This window comes from Salvelinus fontinalis, unplaced genomic scaffold (genome assembly GCF_029448725.1).
Source record: "Salvelinus fontinalis isolate EN_2023a unplaced genomic scaffold, ASM2944872v1 scaffold_0332, whole genome shotgun sequence".
Classification (NCBI taxonomy): Eukaryota; Metazoa; Chordata; class Actinopteri; order Salmoniformes; family Salmonidae; genus Salvelinus; species Salvelinus fontinalis.
Genome location: NW_026600541.1, coordinates 113,089 through 134,856, shown reverse-complemented (window position 1 = coordinate 134,856; position 21,768 = coordinate 113,089). Strand labels below are relative to the sequence as shown.

The following is a 21,768-nucleotide window of genomic DNA, read 5'->3' as shown; positions in this document are numbered from 1 at the left end:
GCGAACGGTTGAAAAGCATGCATTTGGTTTTACTAGCGTTTAAGAGCAGTTGGAGGCCACGGAAGGAGTGTTGTATGGCATTGAAGCTCGTTTGGAGGTTAGATAGCACAGTGTCCAAGGAAGGGCCGGAAGTATATAGAATGGTGTCGTCTGCGTAGAGGTGGATCAGGGAATCGCCCGCAGCAAGAGCAACATCATTGATGTATACAGAGAAAAGAGTCGGCCCGAGAATTGAACCCTGTGGTACCCCCATAGAGACTGCCAGAGGACCGGACAACATGCCCTCCGATTTGACACACTGAACTCTGTCTGCAAAGTAGTTGGTGAACCAGGCAAGGCAGTCATTAGAAAAACCGAGGCTACTGAGTCTGCCGATAAGAATATGGTGATTGACAGAGTCGAAAGCCTTGGCCAGGTCGATGAAGACGGCTGCACAGTAATGTCTTTTATCGATGGCGGTTATGACATCGTTTAGTACCTTGAGCGTGGCTGAGGTGCACCCGTGACCGGCTCGGAAACCGGATTGCACAGCGGAGAAGGTACGGTGGGATTCGAGATGGTCAGTGATCTGTTTGTTGACTTGGCTTTCGAAGACCTTAGATAGGCAGGGCAGGATGGATATAGGTCTGTAACAGTTTGGGTCCAGGGTGTCTCCCCCTTTGAAGAGGGGGATGACCGCGGCAGCTTTCCAATCCTTGGGGATCTCAGATGATACGAAGGAGAGGTTGAACAGGCTGGTAATAGGGGGTGCGACAATGGCGGCGGACAGTTTCAGAAATAGGGGGTCCAGATTGTCAAGCCCAGCTGATTTGTATGGGTCCAGGTTTTCCAGCTCTTTCAGAACATCTGCTATCTGGATTTGGGTAAAGGAGAAGCTGGGGCGGCTTGGGCGAGTAGCAGCGGGGGGGGCGGGGCTGTTGGCCAAGGTTGGAGTCGCCAGGAGGAAGGCATGGCCAGCCATTGAGAAATGCTTGTTGAAGTCTTCGATTATCACGGATTTATCGGTGGTGACCGTGTTACCTAGCCTCAGTGCAGTGGGCAGCTGGGAGGAGGTGCTCTTGTTCTCCATGGACTTTACAGTATCCCAGAACTTTTTGGAGTTAGAGCTACAGGATGCGAATTTCTGCTTGAAAAAGCTGGCCTTTGCTTTCCTGACTGACTGCGTGTATTGGTTCCTGACTTCCCTGAACAGTTGCATATCGCGGGGGCTCTTCGATGCTATTGCAGTTCGCCACAGGATGTTTTTGTGCTGGTCGAGGGCAGTCAGGTCTGGAGTGAACCAAGGGCTATATCTGTTCTTGGTTCTGCATTTTTTGAACGGAGCATGCTTGTCTAATATGGTGAGGAAGTAACATTTAAAGAATGACCAGGCATCCTCAACTGACGGGATGAGGTCAATATCCTTCCAGGGTACCCGGGCCAGGTCGATTAGAAAGGCCTGCTCGCAGAAGTGTTTTAGGGAGCGTTTGACAGTGATGAGGGGTGGTCGTTTGACCGCGGACCCGTGGCGGATACAGGCAATGAGGCAGTGATCGCTGAGATCTTGATTGAAGACAGCAGAGGTGTATTTGGAGGGCAGGTTGGTCAGGATAATGTCTATTAGGGTGCCCATGTTTACGGATTTAGGGTTGTACCTGGTGGGTTCCTTGATGATTTGTGTGAGATTGAGGGCATCAAGCTTGGATTGTAGGACTGCCGGGGTGTTGAAGGAGGAGAATGTAGTGAAAGACGAGGAAGACGAGGAAGAACCTTTCAGAATCAAAAATGAGGAAGATGCCGTAACATTGAAGGAGGAAAATGTAGTGAAAGACGAGGAAGAACCTTTCAGAATCAAAAATGAGGATGAGGCCGTTACATTGAAGGAGGAGAATGTAGTGAAAGAAGAGGAAGAACCTTTTGGAGTAAAAGAGGAAGCTATCTCAATAAAAGAGGAGGAAGACGTTTTAGGAGTGAAAAGGGAGGAGGAGGAGTCAGAATATCCGATTACCATCAGTGAGTACTGTCTTAAAAACAGGGGCACAAACAGCAGTTGTTGAACTGTGGGGTTTTAAAGGGGGATTCTACTAAAGTTCTACACTTGAATATGTTGTTCAGTACTGCCATTGGTACATATATTTTTTTTAATCTATTTATTTTAATCTCCATGTGGTCTATATTAAAGCGCACTTCATCTTGTATAACAGGATTTTTACAATCCAATTCTGGTGCATAATTTCTACATAAAATATCAAAGGAATGCAAAAGGCACCCATTTCGTGGAACAACCTTTTTTATTTGCATCACAAAGAATATTTTACAAAATCATGATGAAAGTGGCCATTTTAGACATATGCATGCCTCTTGTAAGACTCTGTGATTGCAATAGATTGTCATACGTTTACCATCTGTTTGATGTTGTCATTCACACAGGAGAGAGACATGACTATTGTGGATCCTCTGGGGAGCCTCAACAACATCCTGATGCTGACGAGTCAGAGAAGAGTCTCTCCAGAACAGAACACCAGATGGTACAGCTTGGTCTGGTCTAGCATTCAGCTTCCTCTGTCTGGGGCTGGGCTGGGCTTCTGTAAAGCACTTTGTCAACAGTGACATCAGCATCCATAATGTTATGTGTCTATGTCCCCTCTTTGTGGTTACCAGGACAATGCTAGCCCTTCCTCCCTCCTGGAGTCCCCGTGTTGTGCCTCTCCCGGAAGCACCTTACTGCCGGGTATGAAGAGGTTGTCTGTGCTGCTGGTGGACTGCAGGAAAACAATGGGGCTGAGTGGAACTGTGAGAGGAGGAGAAGAGAAGAAAGGATCAGATTTGACTCATCAAAGTAAGTGCTGAAGTTTGAACAAATAAAATAGATCTGCCCACTGGTATCTGTTACCAGGACAACCAGTAGAGTTCTGCTAGTTGACATGAAGATAGACTGGTATCTGTTACCAGGACAACCAGCAGAGTTCTGTTAGTTGACAGGAAGATAGACTGGTATCTGTTACCAGGACAACCAGCAGAGTTCTGTTAGTTGACATGTAAAACCTTGATGAAAGTTAGATTTAGAGAGAAAGTTTCAAGATGATCTGATGTAAGGAGCGTGTTTTACAAAAACATTTTCTCAAAACATTATAGATGTTACATTGCCTGTCCCAGTCAACTCCCCTATCTTTACAAGACTGTAGAACAGGAACTTGTCAGCCCTGCATTAAGGACCAACATTGTGATAAATGGAACTGTATACAAGTTCCATTTAAGGACCAAAAAACTGACAGCTGTGCCATATACATTTAATTTTCCATATAAATTTCAAAATGGTTGGCAAGAGATTTTCAATGTACTGATTCCATGGCACGTGGTTTATGAATTGACACGCAAAATGATGCCGGATTCAAAGCTTAAATTATTATACAAAATCCTTGCAACCAATAGAATGTTATATATGGGGATATAATCTTCCCAGCTATGCAGATTTTGCTGCGAGGAGGCAGTCATTAGATTATTTATTTTGGTACTGTCCATCTGTAGCTCGTTTTTTGGTCACAGGTCCAGGAATCACTGAAGAATTGCAACATTTACCTAGGATACATGATAGTGGCAAAACATGGAGTAGGGTTGGATATAGTCATGGTAGGATACATGATAGTAGCAACACATGGAGTTGGGTTGGATATAGTCATGGTAGGATACATGATAGTAGCAACACATGGAGTTGGGTTGGATATAGTGTGGCAAACCTCTTCAAGGTTATGAGCGTTTGTCACAAATTAAGTGGGAAACTGTCACCAAATTACCCCAGAATGAGAGTTCTTTCGAACAGGACAGTAGCTGTGTGTTTGTTTCTCCGTCATGGTCCACCCAGGTCGTAGGCAAGGTCAAGGATAGCAGGGTTCAGTACACGAATCGGGTTCTCGGTATGTCCAGGTCCAAACGCCAACAGGTAAGTCCAAAACAGTCCAGCTCATACATGGTAAATCCAGCCAATATCTATTGTCTCTTTCTCTACGGTTCATAGATCCTTCCACCCGTCTCTCCCTCTTCCTGGTTTTTCTTGACCCTTTATCTGTGTGTCGGCTCCACCTTCCGAGGGTTCCCCTTGCTTCTGGGACTTGTAGTTTTGGCAGTCGGCCATTTTGTGATCTGTAGTTCTGACCGGGGTGGCCATTTTGTGATCTGTAGTTCTGACCGGGGTGGCCATTTTAGTGATCGGGCAGAGCCCGTTTATTAGTTCTGCTCTCACATATCTGCCATTTATCACTCGGCCCCCTTCTTTGCCACACATCTCCCCCCCTAGATCCGACCCCCTAGGTCGGGCTACCGCAGCAAAATATGCGTGCATGCGGGATAACCCGTCCACATTTCCCATTTCCTTCCCTGCTTTGTGTTTCAAGTCAAAGTGAAACGGTTGGAGACTCAAAAACAACCGCATCACCCGAGCGTTCTTCTCTTTAGCCCTATGCATCCAGGTGAGTGGGGCATGGTCACTGATGAGGGTGAAGTGGCGCCCCAGCAGGTAGTATTTCAGGCTTTCTAGAGCCCACTTTACTGCCAGCGCCTCTTTCTCAACGACCGCGTAGTTGGTTTCCCGTGGTTCCAGCTTCCTGCTTAAAAACAGGATGGGGTGTTCCACCCCTTCTACCTCTTGGGATAGCACTGCTCCCAAGCCGACCTCTGAGGCATCCGTCTGAACCACAAACTCTTTCTCAAAGTCTGGTACCACCAGCACTGGATTACAGCAGAGAGCCTCCTGTAATGTCCTAAATGCTTTGGTGGCCCTTTCATCCCATTTGACCATGTTTGGCCCTCTGGCTCTAGTCATGTCGGTGAGTGGGGCGGCCACTGTGGCATAACTTGGGATGAACTTCCGGTAGTAACCGGTCAGCCCTAGGAAGGCTCGAACTTGCTTCTTATTTACTGGTTTCGGCCATTCTCTAATTGCCTCCACCTTCTTACGTTGGGGTTTGATTAACCCTCTTCCCACCGTGTATCCCAGATACTCTGTTTCCCCTAACCCCACATAACACTTGGCAGGGTTCGCCGTGAGCCCTGCCTTTCTAAGGGCGTCTAACACCGCCTGTACCCGGGGTAAGTGGGATTCCCAATCAGGGCTGTAGATTCCCACGTCATCTAAATAAGCTGCGGCGTATGCCTGGTGCGGTTTTAGGACCTTGTTCATGAGCCGTTGAAAGGTGGCTGGGGCCCCGTGTAAGCCGAATGGCATGACGGTGTATTGAAACAAACCGTCAGGGGTTGCAAAGGCTGTCTTTTCTTTGGCCCTGGGGGTCAGAGGAATTTGCCAGTACCCTTTTGTCAGGTCCAGGGTCGTAATGTACCGAGCTTTACCAACTTTCTCCAGTAGTTCGTCTACTCGGGGCATGTGGTAGGCATCAAACTTGGAGATTTAATTTACCTTCCGAAAGTCGTTACAGAACCGCAAAGACCCATCGGGCTTGGAGACCATCACAATTGGGCTAGACCACTCACTATGTGACTCCTCGATCACTCCAGCTGTCAACATTTTCTCTGTCTCTGCTCTAATTGCGGCCTGTCGAGCCTCGGGTACCCGATATGGCCTCATGCTCACTTTTCTCCCTGGTAGGGAAACGATATCGTGAGCCGTAACCTCAGTTCGGCCGGGTACCTCTGAAAACACATCTCTGTTTTTCTGGATCAGGGTCTTTACTTCCTGTACTTGTACTGGGGACAGAGTAGGTGAAATATTTACTTCGGCTGCCCCCTGAGTGTGTGTAGGGTATGTGACCATTAGTGTTTCTCTATCTCTCCATGCTTTTAACAGGTTTATGTGATAGATCTGTTCCTGTGGCCGTCGACCTGGCTGTCGGATCCGATAATTCACTTCTCCTATTCTCTCCAGTACTTCATATGGTCCTTTCCATGTGGCTAGTAGTTTGCACTCTACCGTGGGGATCAGCACTAACACCTTATCTCCCGGTTGAAATTCCCTCAGGGTAGCCTGCCGGTTATAAGTGTGCCGCTGGTGCTCTTGTGCTTGTCTCATGTGCTCTCGGACGATGGGCATGACTGTGGCTATCCTGTCTTGCATTGCCGTGACGTGCTCTATGACACTAGTATACGGGGTGGATTGGTGCTCCCAGGTTTCCCGGGCGATGTCTAAGATTCCCCGGGGGTGCCTCCCATATACCAGCTCAAAGGGAGAAAACCCTAGCGAGGCTTGAGGAACCTCTCTAATGGCAAACATCAGATACGGCAACATGCAATCCCAGTTTTTCCCATCCTTATCGATTACCTTCCTGAGCATTGACTTCAGGGTCCTGTTGAATCTCTCAACCAGCCCGTCCGTCTGAGGATGGTAAACCGATGTCCTCAACTGTTTCACCTGCCACAATTTACAAAGGTCCGCCATAAGGCGGGACATAAAGGGGGTCCCCTGGTCAGTAAGGATCTCCTTTGGAACCCCTACCCTGGTGAACAAGAGCACTAATTCCTTGGCAATATTTTTGGAAGTCATCGTCCGAAGGGGAATGGCTTCTGGGTAGCGAGTGGCATAATCTAGAATGACCAGAATGTATTGGTGTCCTCTGGCGGACTTGGGTAGTGGACCCACTATATCCATCGCTATCCTCTCAAATGGCGTTTCGATTATGGGGAGTGGCACTAACGGGCTTCTAACAGCTGGTCGGGGAGCTGTTAACTGGCACTCTGGGCACTCTCCACAATGCCGAGCCATTTCAGCCTGAATTCCTGGCCAGTAAAACCTCCTTACAATCCGGTCTCGGGTTTTATCGATACCAAGGTGTCCACCCAGAATGTGCCCATGAGCTAGATCCAGTACTGTCCTCCGGTACCGGGTGGGGACCAACAACTGTTCAACCACATCAACCCCTATTTTTGAGACTCTGTACACCAAACACTTTTTCATAATAAAGTGGGGAAAACTATTAGGCCTCATCCCATCATTTATGGGAGTACCATCGACGACCTGCACGTCTGCTCTGGCTTGCTGCAAGGTTGGATCCTGGTTTTGGGCCGTCCCGAAATTAGTCAAGGACCCTGCCAGGTCTGCTGGTTCTAGATCATCATCCTCTGGATTCAGATCGACCCCAGCCCCACTAGTACCGGGCTGTTTGTTGTCAACGAGGTTTGCCACTTCATCTTCATCCTCCCCTACTAGCACCTGTGAGGTTGGCCCCTGGGAGACCTCTTTTCTTGGCTTTGGTTGAAGGCCCCATGCTTCTTCCTGCTTGGTCAGGGTTGTTGGCTTCTCAAATATGCCATTCTTTTGGCCTAACTTCGCAAAGTTAGGAAAGTCTCTACCCAATATTACATCATATGGCATCTTTGGGACCACGCCGACCTCACAATTCAGCAGATCGTCCTCTGTTTGTATGCTCACTAAGGCTGTGGGGTACAGACGGGTATCCCCATGAATGCATGTAACACTGATATCCTGACTTGTATCCAGTTTATGAGTTGGCACTAGGTTTGCAACGACCAGGGTTAGCATACTGCCGGAATCCAGCAGTGCTTCAACCTCTTTCCCTTCAACCGTCACCCTGCACATATGTTTGTTTCTTGATCTTTCAAGTATAGTGGTTACAACAGGACATGCATACCACATCTCATCTTCTTTTTCACCGAGGTTACATTGCATTGGCTCTTCTTTAATAGGGCAGTAGGCTGCAATATGTCCTGGTCGATTACAATTGTAACAGATAATAGGCGTTCGGGCGGGAGACCCCCTCGACCCCCGGTCACGGTTTCCGTTTTCTCCCTTAGTGTCTCGGCCCGATTCTGATTCTTTCCTCATGCCCCCACGCTGCTCTCTTCCCCCTCCACCTGTTGGGACAGTCTTACCCTGTCCGCTGGTTCGCCCAGGCCTGGGGAATGGGAATCTTTCCTCCTGTGCCTGCTCAGCTGTTCCTGCCGTACAATACCGTTCAACTAGGCCCACGAGATGGTCGGTGGAAAGTACCTCGTTCTGGCCAACCCATCGTCGCACTTCTTGGGGTAGACCTCGCTGAAACTGGTTGAGTACGATGGTCTCAACAATCTCGGCGGAGGAACGGGTCTCCGGTCGCAACCATTTCCGTGCCAGGTGAATCAAGTCGAACATCTGGGTTCGGGGAGGTTGTCCAGATCGGTAGGACCACTGGTGAAAGCGGTGTGCCCTCACGGTATCGGTCACTCCCAGTCTTGCCAGAATCTCTCCCTTTAGTTTATCGTAATCCTGTGCATCTGTCAACTCCAGGTCGAAATACGCTTTTTGAGCGTCCCCTGCCAGGTATGGTGCCAGAAGCCCTGCCCATTCTTCTTTCGGCCACTTCTCCCTCTCTGCAGTCCTTTCGAAGGTGGTAAGATATGCTTCCACATCATCCTGTGCTGTCATTTTTTGAAGAAAATGATTGGCCCGCCTCTGGGTATTTGCAGCTGGTAATTGAGCCCCAATTTGGTCCGCTAGCCCCTTTAGGCCTTCTCTTAACTCCCGGGTGTTTCTCTCTTGCTCTTCTCTGAGCAGCTGGTTGGTGCGGTGCTGGACCTGTAACGTGTCCTGGTACATTCGCATTGCATCCTGATGAGCTATTTGTTGAGCTCTAGTTGCCTCTTGTTGGGTGGCCGCCGCTTGTAACAGGGCCTGTATGGCTCCCTCCATACTCATTTTCCTGAGAAACTGTCCTAACCAAACAAAGCCCCCCCCCAAAAAAACCTGACTCCCCTTTGGAGTGCTACCTGAACTTTTTTTTCTTTTTACCTAACCAGCGGAATGGTTAGTCCATATGCCCACATTCTCCACCACGTGTGGCAAACCTCTTCAAGGTTATGAGCGTTTGTCACAAATTAAGTGGGAAACTGTCACCAAATTACCCCAGAATGAGAGTTCTTTCGAACAGGACAGTAGCTGTGTGTTTGTTTCTCCGTCATGGTCCACCCAGGTCGTAGGCAAGGTCAAGGATAGCAGGGTTCAGTACACGAATCGGGTTCTCGGTATGTCCAGGTCCAAACGCCAACAGGTAAGTCCAAAACAGTCCAGCTCATACACGGTAAATCCAGTCAATATCTATTGTCTCTTTCTCTACGGTTCATAGATCCTTCCACCCGTCTCTCCCTCTTCCTGGTTTTTCTTGACCCTTTATCTGTGTGTCGGCTCCACCTTCCGAGGGTTCCCCTTGCTTCTGGGACTTGTAGTTTTGGCAGTCGGCCATTTTGTGATCTGTAGTTCTGACCGGGGTGGCCATTTTAGTGATCGGGCAGAGCCCGTTTATTGGTTCTGCTCTCACATATCTGCCATTTATCACTCGGCCCCCTTCTTTGCCACAATAGTCATGGTAGGATACATGATAGTAGCAACACATGGAGTTGGGTTGGATATAGTCATGGTAGGATACATGATAGTGGCAGAACATGGATTTGGGTTGGATATAGTCATGGTAGGATACATGATAGTACCAACATGGAGTTGGGTTGGATATAGTCATGGTAGGATACATGATAGTGGCAACACATGGAGTTGGGTTGGATATAGTCATGGTAGGATACATGATAGTGGCAACACATGGAGTTGGGCTGGATATAGTCATGGTAGGATACATGATAGTGGCAACACATCGAGTTGGATATAGTCATGGTAGGATACATGATAGTGGCAACACATGGAGTTGAGTTGGATATAGTCATGGTAGGATACATGATAGTGGCAAAACATGGAGTTGGGTTGGATATAGTCATGGTAGGATACATGATAGTGACAACACATGGAGTTGGGTTGGATATAGTCATGGTAGGATACATGATAGTGGCAACACATGGAGTAGGGTTTGATATAGTCAGGGTAGGACACATGATAGTGGCAACACATGGAGTTGGGTTGGATATAGTCATGGTAGGATACATGATAGTGGCAACACATGGAGTTGGGTTGGATATAGTCATGGTAGGATACATGATAGTGGCAACACATGGAGTAGGGTTTGATATAGTCAGGGTAGGATACATGATAGTGACAACACATGGAGTTGGGTTGGATATAGTCATGGTAGGATACATCATAGTGCCAACACATGGAGTAGGGTTGGATATAGTCATGGTAGGATACATGATAGTGGCAAAACATGGAGTTGGGTTGGATATAGTCATGGTAGGATACATGATAGTGACAACACATGGAGTTGGGTTGGATATAGTCATGGTAGGATACATGATAGTGGCAACACATGGAGTAGGGTTTGATATAGTCAGGGTAGGATACATGATAGTGGCAACACATGGAGTTGGGTTGGATATAGTCATGGTAGGATACATGATAGTGGCAACACATGTAGTTGGATATAGTCATGGTAGGGTACATGATAGTGGCAACACATGGAGTTGGGTTGGATATAGTCATGGTAGAATACATGATAGTGGCAACACATGGAGTAGGGTTGGATATAGTCATGGTAGGATACATGATAGTGGCAACACATGGAGTTGGGTTGGATATAGTCATGGTAGGATACATGATAGTGGCAACACATGGAGTAGGGTTGGATACAGTCATGGTAGGATACATGATAGTGGCAACACATGAAGTAGGGTTGGATATAGTCATGGTAGAATACATGATAGTGGCAACACATGGAGTAGGGTTGGATATAGTCATGGTAGGATACATGATAGTGGCAACACATGGAGTTGGGTTGGATATAGTCATGGTAGGATACATGATAGTGGCAACACATGGAGTAGGGTTGGATATAGTCATGGTAGGATACATGATAGTGGCAACACATGGAGTTGGGTTTGATATAGTCATGGTAGGATACATGATAGTGGCAACACATGGAGTTGGGTTGGATATAGTCATGGTAGGATACATGATAGTGGCAACACATGGAGTTGGGTTGGATATAGTCATGGTAGGATACATGATAGTGGCAACACATTGAGTTGGATATAGTCATGGTAGGGTGCATGATAGTGGCAGCACATGGAGTTGGGTTGGATATAGTCATGGTAGGATACATGATAGTGGCAACACATGGAGTTGGGTTGGATATAGTCATGGTAGGATACATGATAGTGGCAACACATGGAGTAGGGGTTTGATATAGTCATGGTAGGATACATGATAGTGGCAACACATGGAGTAGGGTTGGATATAGTCATGGTAGGATACATGATAGTGGCAACACATGGAGTTGGGTTGGATATAGTCATGGTAGGATACATGATAGTGGCAACACATGGAGTTGGGCTGGATATAGTCATGGTAGGATACATGATAGTGGCAACACATGGAGTAGGGTTTGATATAGTCATGGTAGGATTCATGATAGTGGCAACACATGGAGTTGGGTTGGATATAGTCATGATAGGATACATGATAGTGGCAACACATGGAGTTGGATATAGTCATGGTAGGATACATGATAGTGGCAAAACATGGAGTTGGGTTGGATATAGTCATGGTAGGATACATGATAGTGACAACACATGGAGTTGGGTTGGATATAGTCATGGTAGGATACATGATAGTGGCAACACATGGAGTAGGGTTTGATATAGTCAGGGTAGGATACATGATAGTGGCAACACATGGAGTAGGGTTGGATATAGTCATGGTAGGATACATGATAGTGGCAACACATGGAGTTGGGCTGGATATAGTCATGGTAGGATACATGATAGTGACAACACATGGAGTTGGATATAGTCATGGTAGGATACATGATAGTGGCAACACATGGAGTTGGGCTGGATATAGTCATGGTAGGATACATGATAGTGGCAACACATCGAGTTGGATATAGTCATGGTAGGATACATGATAGTGGCAACACATGGAGTTGAGTTGGATATAGTCATGGTAGGATACATGATAGTGGCAACACATTGAGTTGGATATAGTCATGGTAGGGTGCATGATAGTGGCAGCACATGGAGTTGGGTTGGATATAGTCATGGTAGGATACATGATAGTGGCAACACATGGAGTTGGGTTGGATATAGTCATGGTAGGATACATGATAGTGGCAACACATGGAGTAGGGGTTTGATATAGTCATGGTAGGATACATGATAGTGGCAACACATGGAGTAGGGTTGGATATAGTCATGGTAGGATACATGATAGTGGCAACACATGGAGTTGGGTTGGATATAGTCATGGTAGGATACATGATAGTGGCAACACATGGAGTTGGGCTGGATATAGTCATGGTAGGATACATGATAGTGGCAACACATGGAGTAGGGTTTGATATAGTCATGGTAGGATTCATGATAGTGGCAACACATGGAGTTGGGTTGGATATAGTCATGATAGGATACATGATAGTGGCAACACATGGAGTTGGATATAGTCATGGTAGGATACATGATAGTGGCAAAACATGGAGTTGGGTTGGATATAGTCATGGTAGGATACATGATAGTGACAACACATGGAGTTGGGTTGGATATAGTCATGGTAGGATACATGATAGTGGCAACACATGGAGTAGGGTTTGATATAGTCAGGGTAGGATACATGATAGTGGCAACACATGGAGTAGGGTTGGATATAGTCATGGTAGGATACATGATAGTGGCAACACATGGAGTTGGGCTGGATATAGTCATGGTAGGATACATGATAGTGACAACACATGGAGTTGGATATAGTCATGGTAGGATACATGATAGTGGCAACACATGGAGTTGGGTTGGATATAGTCATGGTAGGATACATGATAGTGGCAACACATGGAGTTGGGTTGGATATAGTCATGGTAGGATGCATGATAGTGGCAACACATGGAGTTGGGTTGGATATAGTCATGGTAGGATACATGATAGTGATAACACATGGAGTTGGGTTAGATATAGTCATGGTACAACAAATATTGTGGTTAAACTCAAATATACTAATTGATAAAAAAAATAAAAAAAGATCTAAGAAATTTAAATAAAAAATATATAATTTTAATGAATGATATCATAAATAGGACTGGTGGCGTTATATCACACATACAGCTAACACAGACATATGGAAATGTCTGCTTTCAACTAATTGCAGCATTACCACAAAAATGGGGGAAAAGTAAGGAGCTTGTATGTCGGCCTCTGTATTAAAGAACATAAATGGTTAAAGAAAAGTATGATAAATAAAAGCATTTACCAATTTCATTTCAGGACCAAAAAACTGACAGCTGTGCCATATAAATTGCAAAATAGTTGGGAAGAGATTTTCGATGAACCCAATTCCATGGCACATTGTTTATGAATTGATATGCAAAACAACGCCGGATTCAAAACTTCAAATTTTTCAATTTAAAATACTATACAAAATTCTGTCAACCAACAGAATGTTATATATATATCATACAATCATACATACATACATACAATCTTCCCAGCTCTGCAGATTTTGCTGTGAGGAGGCAGAGTCATTAGATCATTTATTTTGGTATTGCCTGTTTCTGTTCCCAGGTTCAGGAAACCTATAAATAGTATTGTTGGGAGAATCTGGAGAGAACGGGTATGTCAATTACTAATATCCCATATATACTATATCATTCTTAGTAAAGTAGTTATCTTCAACTCGCGATCTGTGGATTCTATTCGATTGTATGAAAAGTTGTAGAAACATCTCAAGGATGATCAATGGAAACAGGATGCACCTGAGCTGAATTTCGAGTCTCATAGCAAAGGGTCTGAATACTTATCAAACATTTATATTTTCAATATTCATATTTTTCAATATTCATAAATTCATATCAGAATTGTTTGAATTAAATCAAAATACTACTCGTATTACAGAAAAGGTGGTAATGCTTCATGACACCCATTGTTGAAGGCCTGTAGCATCTGATGTTTAAACATTATGGAGTCTAATGATTAAAAGGGAAGGGAAAGGGGATACCTAGTCAGTTGTACAACTGAATCCATTCACCCTAAACGTGTCTTCCTCATTGAACCCCTCTGAATCAGGGAGGTGCTGGAGACAGCCTTAATCGACGTCCACGTCATCGGCGCCCAGGGGACCACTTGTTGTTGGGGTTATTTGCCTTGCTCAAGGGCAGACCGGCAGATTTTTCCTACTTGACGTCGTGGGGATTCGAACCGGAGACATTTCAGTTACTGGCCCAACACTCTTAACCGCTAGTCTACAAATGTTCCAACTTTAATTCATTATTTCTCAATGATGCTTTAAAGGAAAAGTTTCCCCAACATCCAGAAACTCCTAAGTGATTCCATACTATGAAACTAGTCCAGTGGAGTTTGTCCTCTCCCCCTCTCTCTCCCTGTAGTGTTGTACTGAAACAGCTGCAAAAATGGGACTTGTGACGTTTCTGGATGAGGCCGTCGCTTTTCTGCTTTGCCAGTTAATTCATGATTCAGAAATCCACAAAGTGTGTGGACAAATTTGTTTTATTAAAACTATTGGCCTTTGGCTTTCACCTTTGAGAAAAAAACACTTTTCAACCCATATGATCTATTACATAATAAAAGTCTAATAAAACACTTTTCAACCCATATTATCTATTACATAATAAAAGTCTAATAAAACACCTTTCAACCCATATTATCTATTACATAATAAAAGTCTAATAAAACACCTTTCAACCCATATGATCTATTACATAATAAAAGTCTAAAACACATTTCAACCCATATGATCTATTACATAATAAAAGTCTAATAAAACACATTTCAACCCATATGATCTATTACATAATAAAAGTCTGACAAAAACACCTTTCAACCCATATGATCTATTACATAATAAAAGTCTAATAAAACACCTTTCAACCCATATGATCTATTACATAATAAAAGTCTAATAAAACACCTTTCAACCCATATTATCTATTACATAATAAAAGTCTAATAAAACACCTTTCAACCCATATGATCTATTACATAATAAAAGTCTAATAAAACACCTTTCAACCCATTTGATCTATTACATAATAAAAGTCTAATAAAACACATTTCAACCCATATGATCTAATACATAATAAAAGTCTAATAAAACACCTTTCAATCCATATGATCTAATACATAATAAAAGTCTAATAAAACACATTTCAACCCATATGATCTATTACATAATAAAAGTCTAATAAAACACCTTTCAACCCATATGATCTATTACATAATAAAAGAGAATGGCGTCAGAGATGACGGCTGCTGTTTTATGGGCTGCTAATCAACCGTGCTATTTAGTTTGTTTTTTCACGTTGTTTGTATCTTATTTTGTCCATAATGTTACTGCTACCGTCTCTTATGACCGAAAAGAGCTTCTGGACACCAGAACAGAACACCAGAACAGAACATCAGAACACCAGAACAGAACACCAGAACAGAACACCAGAACAGAACACCAGAACAGAACACCAGAACTGAACACCAGAACATCAGATCAGAACAGAACATCAGAACAGAACATCAGAACAGCGATTTCTCACCTTGAACTGGATGAAGAATTCTTCTGTAATGAGTCGGACGAGATTTACTCCAGACACCCGACAAGGCTCTCATCCCCATAATTCGCAGGAGAAAGAGACGGAGATATCGGGGACAGAGGTCGGGGTGCCTTGTAAGGATCCGGGGACGAGTGGGTAATCTGCCTTTACCATCGGTACTATTAGCCAACGTACAATCATTGGATAATAAAATATACAAACTATGATCACGTATATCCTATCCAACGGGACATTAAAAACTGTAATATGTTCCACCGAGTCGTGGCTGAACGATGACATAACACTGTATCAGCAGGATAGAACAGTAGCCTCTGGTAAGACAAGGGGTGACGGTCTATGTATATTTGTGAACAACAGCTTGTGCACAATATCTAAGGAAGTCTCAAGGTTTTGCTCACCTGAGGTAGAGTATCTCATGATAAGCTGTAGACCACACCATCTACCAAGAGAGTTTTCATCTACAGTTGAAGTCGGAAGTTTACATACACCTTAGCCAAATACATTTAAACTCAGTTTTTCGCAATTCCTGACATTTAATCCTAGTAAAAATGCCCTGTCTTAGGTCAGTTAGCCACTTTATTTTAAGAATGTGAAATGTCAGAATAATAGTTGAGAGAATGATTTATTTCAGTTTCTATTTCTTTCACCACATTCCCAGTGGGTCAGAAGTTAACATACACTCATTTAGTATTTGGTAGCATTGCCTTTAAATTGTTTAACTTGGGTCAAACGTTTTTGGTAGCCTTCCACAAGCTTCCCACAATAAGTTGTAAAGTATATTTTGATTTGTTTAACACTTTTTTGATTACATGATTCCTTATGTTTTTTCATAGCTTTGATGTCTTTACTGTTATTCTACAATGTAGAACATAGTAAAAATAAAGAAAAACCCTTGAATGAGTAGGCGTGACCAAACTTTTGACTGGTACTGTACATTAAATTCCCTGGCAACAGCTCCAGTGGACATTTCTGCAGTCCCTCTGAGACATCTGTGACATTGTGTTGTGTGGCAAAACTGCACATTTTAGAGTGGCCTTTTATTGTCCCCTAGCACAAGGTGCACCTGTGTAATGACAATGCCCAATTTGAGAGAAAAAAGCTTTTTGTACATATGTAAAAATTCTGGGATCTATTATTTCAGCTCGTGAAACATCTGACCAACACTTTACATGTTGCATTTATATTTTTGTTGATTAAAGTATCAGTTTTAGATGCATGTTATTTCATGACCATGTGAATGAACAAGCCTTTTCAGACTTTAAAATATGGCTATATATAGACTTACTAAACTCAGCAAAAAAAAGACGTCCCTTTTTCAAGACCCTGTCTTTCAAAGATCATTCGTAAAAATCCAAATAACTTCACAGATCTTTATTGTAAAGTGTTTTAAACACGGTTTCCCATGCCTGTTCAATGAACCATAAACAATTAATGAACATGCACCTGTGGAACGGTCGTTAAGACACAAACAGCTTGCAGACGGTAGGCAATTAAAGGTCACAGTTATGAAAACTTAGGACATCAAAGAGGCCTTTCTACGGACTCTGAAAACACCAAAAGAAAGATGCCCAGGGTCCCTGCTCATCTGTGTGAATGTGCCTTAGGCATGCTGCAAGGAGGCATGAGGACTGCAGATGTGGCCAGGGCAATACATTGCAATGTCTGGACTGTGAGACGCCTAAGAAAGAGCTTCAGGGAGACAGGACGGACAGCTGATCGTCCTCGCAGTGGCAGACCACGTGTAACAACACCTGCATAGGATCGGTACATCCGAACATCACACCTGCGGGACAGGTACAGGATGGCAACAACTGCCCGAGTTACACCAGGAACGCACAATCCCTCCATCAGTGCTCAGACAGCCTATTGAGGACAAAGAGAGAGTGGACTGAGGGCTTGTAGGCCTGTTATAAGGCAGGTCATCACCAGACATCACCGTCAACAACGTTGCCTATGGGCACAGACCCACCGTCGCTGGACCAGACTGGACTGGCAAAAAGTGCGCTTCACTGCCGAGTCGCGGTTTTGTCTCACCAGGGGTGATGGTCGGATTCGCGTTTATCGTCGAAGGAATGAGCGTTACACTGAGGCCTATACTCTGGATCGAGATCGATTTGGTGGTGGAGGGTCCGTCATGGTCTGGGGCGGTGTCACAGCATCATCGGACTGAGCTTGTTGTCATTGCAGACAATCTCAACGCTGTGCGTTACAGGGAAGACATCCTCCTCCCTCATGTGGTACCCTTCCTGCAGGCTCATCCTGACACGACCCTCCAGCATGACAATGCCACCAGCCATACTGCTCGTTCTGTGCATGATTTCCTGCAAGACAGGAATGCCAGTGTTCTGCCATGGCCAGCAAAGAGCCCGGATCTCAATCCCATTGAGCACGTCTGGAACCTGTTGGATCGGAGGGTGAGGGCTAGGGCCATTCCCCCCCCAGAAATGTCCGGGAACTTGCAGGTGCCTTGGTGGAAGAGTGGGGTAACATCTCACAACAAGCACTGGCAAATCTGGTGCAGTCCATGAGGAGGAGATGCACTGCAGTACTTAATGCAGCTGGTGGCCACACCAGATACTGACTTTTGATTTTGAACCCCCCTTTGTTCAGGGACACATTATTCCATTTCTGTTAGTGACATGTCTGTGAAACGTGTTCAGTTTATGTCTGTTGTTGAATCTTGTGTAAATATTTGTATGAACATATGTTAAGTTTGCTGAAAATAAACGCAGTTGACAGTGAGAGGACGTTTCTTTTTTTGCTGAGTTTATATATAGTTACTATCAGTTTTAGGAACATCTACCCAAAATATTTCACCCTATTTTTTTTACTTTACCCAAAAAGTTCACGACATCAGCGTTTAGTCAAAATGTTGAACATTTGTGAACGTCTAAATAAATTGGCCTTTTCAATAGCGCTTCGAACCCTTTCAACAACGGGGAGATGTTACTGATGTGCTTTGTGTCTTCGACATAAAAACTAGTTTTGGACTTCCACTTAAAATTACTTTACTTATTTTTGGTTCAAGGAAGTGTGTAGGTCGGATTCTGTATCATACAGCTATGAAGGTTATATATTTAGAACCACCTGCTCGACTGGATTCCAGCGATGTCTGTCTAGTGTCCGAGAATTGTTTATTTTTTGTGTTCTGACTTGTAAAACAGGATGAATAAAATAAGTAATGTAAACATATCAGTAATTACCAGGAAGCTCTACATTTGTTTCACACAGGAGGTAAGGATGTAGGCTGTTGAACAGTAGGACATACGAAAGATGTAGGCCTCTGAACAGTAGGACATAGGAAAGATGTAGGCCTCTGAACAGTAGGACATAGGACAGGAGAATGCCCAATACATGGTGGGACAGATGAGTCCAAATTTGAGATCTTTAATTCCAACCGCCATGTCTTTGTGAGATGCAAAGTAGGTGAACGGATGATCTCCGCATGTGGGGTTCCCACCGTGAAGCATAGAGGAGGAGGTGTGCGGGTGCTTTGCTGTTGACACTGTCAGTGATTTTATTTTGAGTTAATGGCACACTTAACCAGCATGGCTACCACAGCATTCTGCAGCGATATCCCGTCTGTTTTGGGCTTAGTGGGACTATCATTTGTTTTTCAACAGGACAATGACCCAACACACCTCCAGGCTGTGTAAGGGCTATTTGACAAAGAAGGAGAGTGATGGAGTGCTGTATCAGATGACCTGGCCTCCACAATCACCTGACCTCAATCCAATTGAGCTGGTTTTGGATGAATTGGACCGCAGAGGTTAGGAAAAGTGGCCAACAGCATTATCAGCATGTGTTGGAACTCCTACAAGACTGTTGGAAAAGCATTCCAGGTGAAGCTGGTTGAGAGAATGCCAAGAGTGTGCAAAGCTGTCATCAAGGCAAAAGGTGGCAAGTTTGAAGAATCTAAAATATATTTTGATTTATTTAACACTTTTTTTGGTTACTGATTCCATATGTGTTATTTCATAGTGAAAATAAAGAAAAACCCTTGAATGAGTAGGTGTGTCCAAACTTTTGACTGGTGCTGTACATAAAATCCCCTGGCAACCACCTCAATGGACATTCTTGCAGTCAGCATGCCAATTGCCCGCTGTGTTGTGTGACAGAACTGCACATTTTTGTGGCCTTTTATTGTCCCCAGGACAAGGTGCACATGTGTAATGATAATGCTGTTTAATCAGATTCTTGATATGCCACACCTGTCAGGTGGATGGATTATCTTGGCAAAGGATAAATGTTCACTAACAGGGATGTACCACTGCTCCCATTGTGGAAAGAGTTTTAACATGTTAGGAAACATGAAGTATCATGAGCGAAATACACACAGGGGAGAAGCCATACCATTGCGTTCAGTGTGGAAGGAGTTTTACGGAGTTAGGGAAGCAGAAAGCTCATACACACAGGGAGCGTATACACACAGGGAGAAAGAAGCCTTACAAATTTCACTTTTCAATCCTAGGCGCTACCCAGAACGAAGGCATCATCCACCAGACAGACTGGACTTATAAACAAACACAAAAAAAACCGATTTGATCAAGTTCAAATTAAAAGATGCAAAACAACTACAACAAGTTCTGGGACATGTTTCAGTTGTGGTTTGGTTAAAGTCTGATTGAATAAGAGAAGCAATGTTCTGTTAATTACTGATGTCCCCTTTAAGAACGGAGCACCCTTGGTCATGCGCAGTGTTGTTCTATGTTAATCTGGTACTAACTCGTTTTAGTAAATGTGAAGCTGCAGTTCCATTCCTTGTATGCGGAGTCTTATGATATAAATAAGTAATAAGAGCTAAGACAAAGAGACACGACAGTTATTATAGAAATATTTGCGCATAAAGCCGTTTCCACAGCCATTTCTCGCTTAGACATTTTTACTGACACAAAAAGACAACTAACAACTTGTCAAACAAACTAACAAATTGTCTGTTGGCATTTATAAAAGTGCATATCCTGTTTCCGTCAGCCCGGTCATTACTTTTGAAATGGTTGGATCAATATCCACCTACATGATATGGATGAAGCCTGATTTGGAATGTCTGAGTAGTTCTATCTGATGTCATAATACACTCCTCTGATAATCAAGTGATATTTGGAATGTCTGAGTAGTTCTATCTGATGTCATAATACACCCCTCTGATAATCATATGATATTTGGAATGTCTGAGTAGTTCTATCTGATGTCATAATACACGCCTCTGATAATCATATTATTTTTGGAATGTCTGAGTAGTTCTATCTGATGTCATAATACACCCCTCTGATAATCAAGTGATATTTGGAATGTCTGAGTAGTTCTATATGATGTCATAATACACCCCAGTCAGTGTTGTTGAGCAGAGAATCAACCAGGTTGTCCATGTCGAAAGTTATTCAGGTGCATAATACAATGTTTTTCTTCTATTCTGTTATTCAATTAGAAAATGTAGTCTGAATGAGAACAAGCACATCTGTGAGCGTTATGCATTATAACATCGATTGACTAAATGATGACGTTGACAGCTTTGTAGTAAAACCAGGGTTGGAGTTAATTCCATTTCAATTCCAGTCAATTCAGGAAGTAAACCAAATTCCAATTCCACATATTCCTCATTGAAAACCATAGATGAGAATTGGCATTTTCAGTTTACTTCCTGAATGCTGAATGGCAGTGAGATGCCATCCTCCTTCTCACATCCAGCCTGTTCCTGATATTCTGGTCTACATACACAATCACTTACAGTGCATTCGGGAGGTATTCAGACCTCTTGACTTTTTCCACATTTTGTTATGTTACATCCTTATTCTAAAATGGATTAAATTGGGATGTTTTCCTCTTCAATCTACACACAACACCCCATAATGATAAAGCAAAGACAGGGTTTTAGAAATTTTTGCAAATGTATTTTATAATTAAAACTGAAATATAACATTTACATAAGTATTCAGACCCTTTACTCAGTACTTTGTTGAAGCATCTTTGGCAGCAATTACAGCCTAGAGTATTCTTGGGTACACCTGTATTTTTGGCTGGGTCACTCAAGGACATTCAGAGACTTGTCCCGAAGCCACTTCTGCGTTGTCTTGGCTGTGTGCTTAGGGTCGTTGTTCTGTTGGAAGGTGAACCTTTGTCCCAGTCTGAGGTCCTGAGTGCTCTGGAGCAGGTTTTCAGATCTCTCTGTACTTTATTTTTATTTGATTTATTTATTATTTACCCTTTATTTAACTAGGCAAGTCAGTTAAGAACAAATTCTTATTTACAATGACGGCCTACCAAAAGGCGAAAGGCCTCCTACGGCGGCTGGGATTCAAAATAAGAATACATTTGCTCTGTTCATCTTTCCCTCGATCATGACTAGTCTCCCAGTCATGAT

General features: G+C 43.7%; 1 protein-coding gene across 2 annotated transcripts; it reads left to right on the top strand.

Moving 5' to 3' along the window:
* The first annotated feature begins 1,167 nt into the window (after positions 1-1,167).
* Positions 1,168-19,416, top strand: LOC129845654 (uncharacterized). Of its 2 annotated transcripts, none has more exons than XM_055913522.1 (4): positions 1,168-1,992; positions 2,410-2,507; positions 2,641-2,818; positions 19,031-19,416. In XM_055913522.1, exons 1-4 carry the CDS (start codon positions 1,593-1,595, stop codon positions 19,036-19,038), a joined length of 684 nt encoding a protein of 227 aa, XP_055769497.1. In that variant the 5' UTR covers positions 1,168-1,592; the 3' UTR covers positions 19,039-19,416. The 2 variants fall into 2 exon arrangements, with proteins under 2 accessions (XP_055769497.1, XP_055769495.1); XM_055913520.1 differs by lacking the exon at positions 19,031-19,416 and adding an exon at positions 13,909-14,030.
* Positions 19,417-21,768: the final 2,352 nt, after the last annotated feature.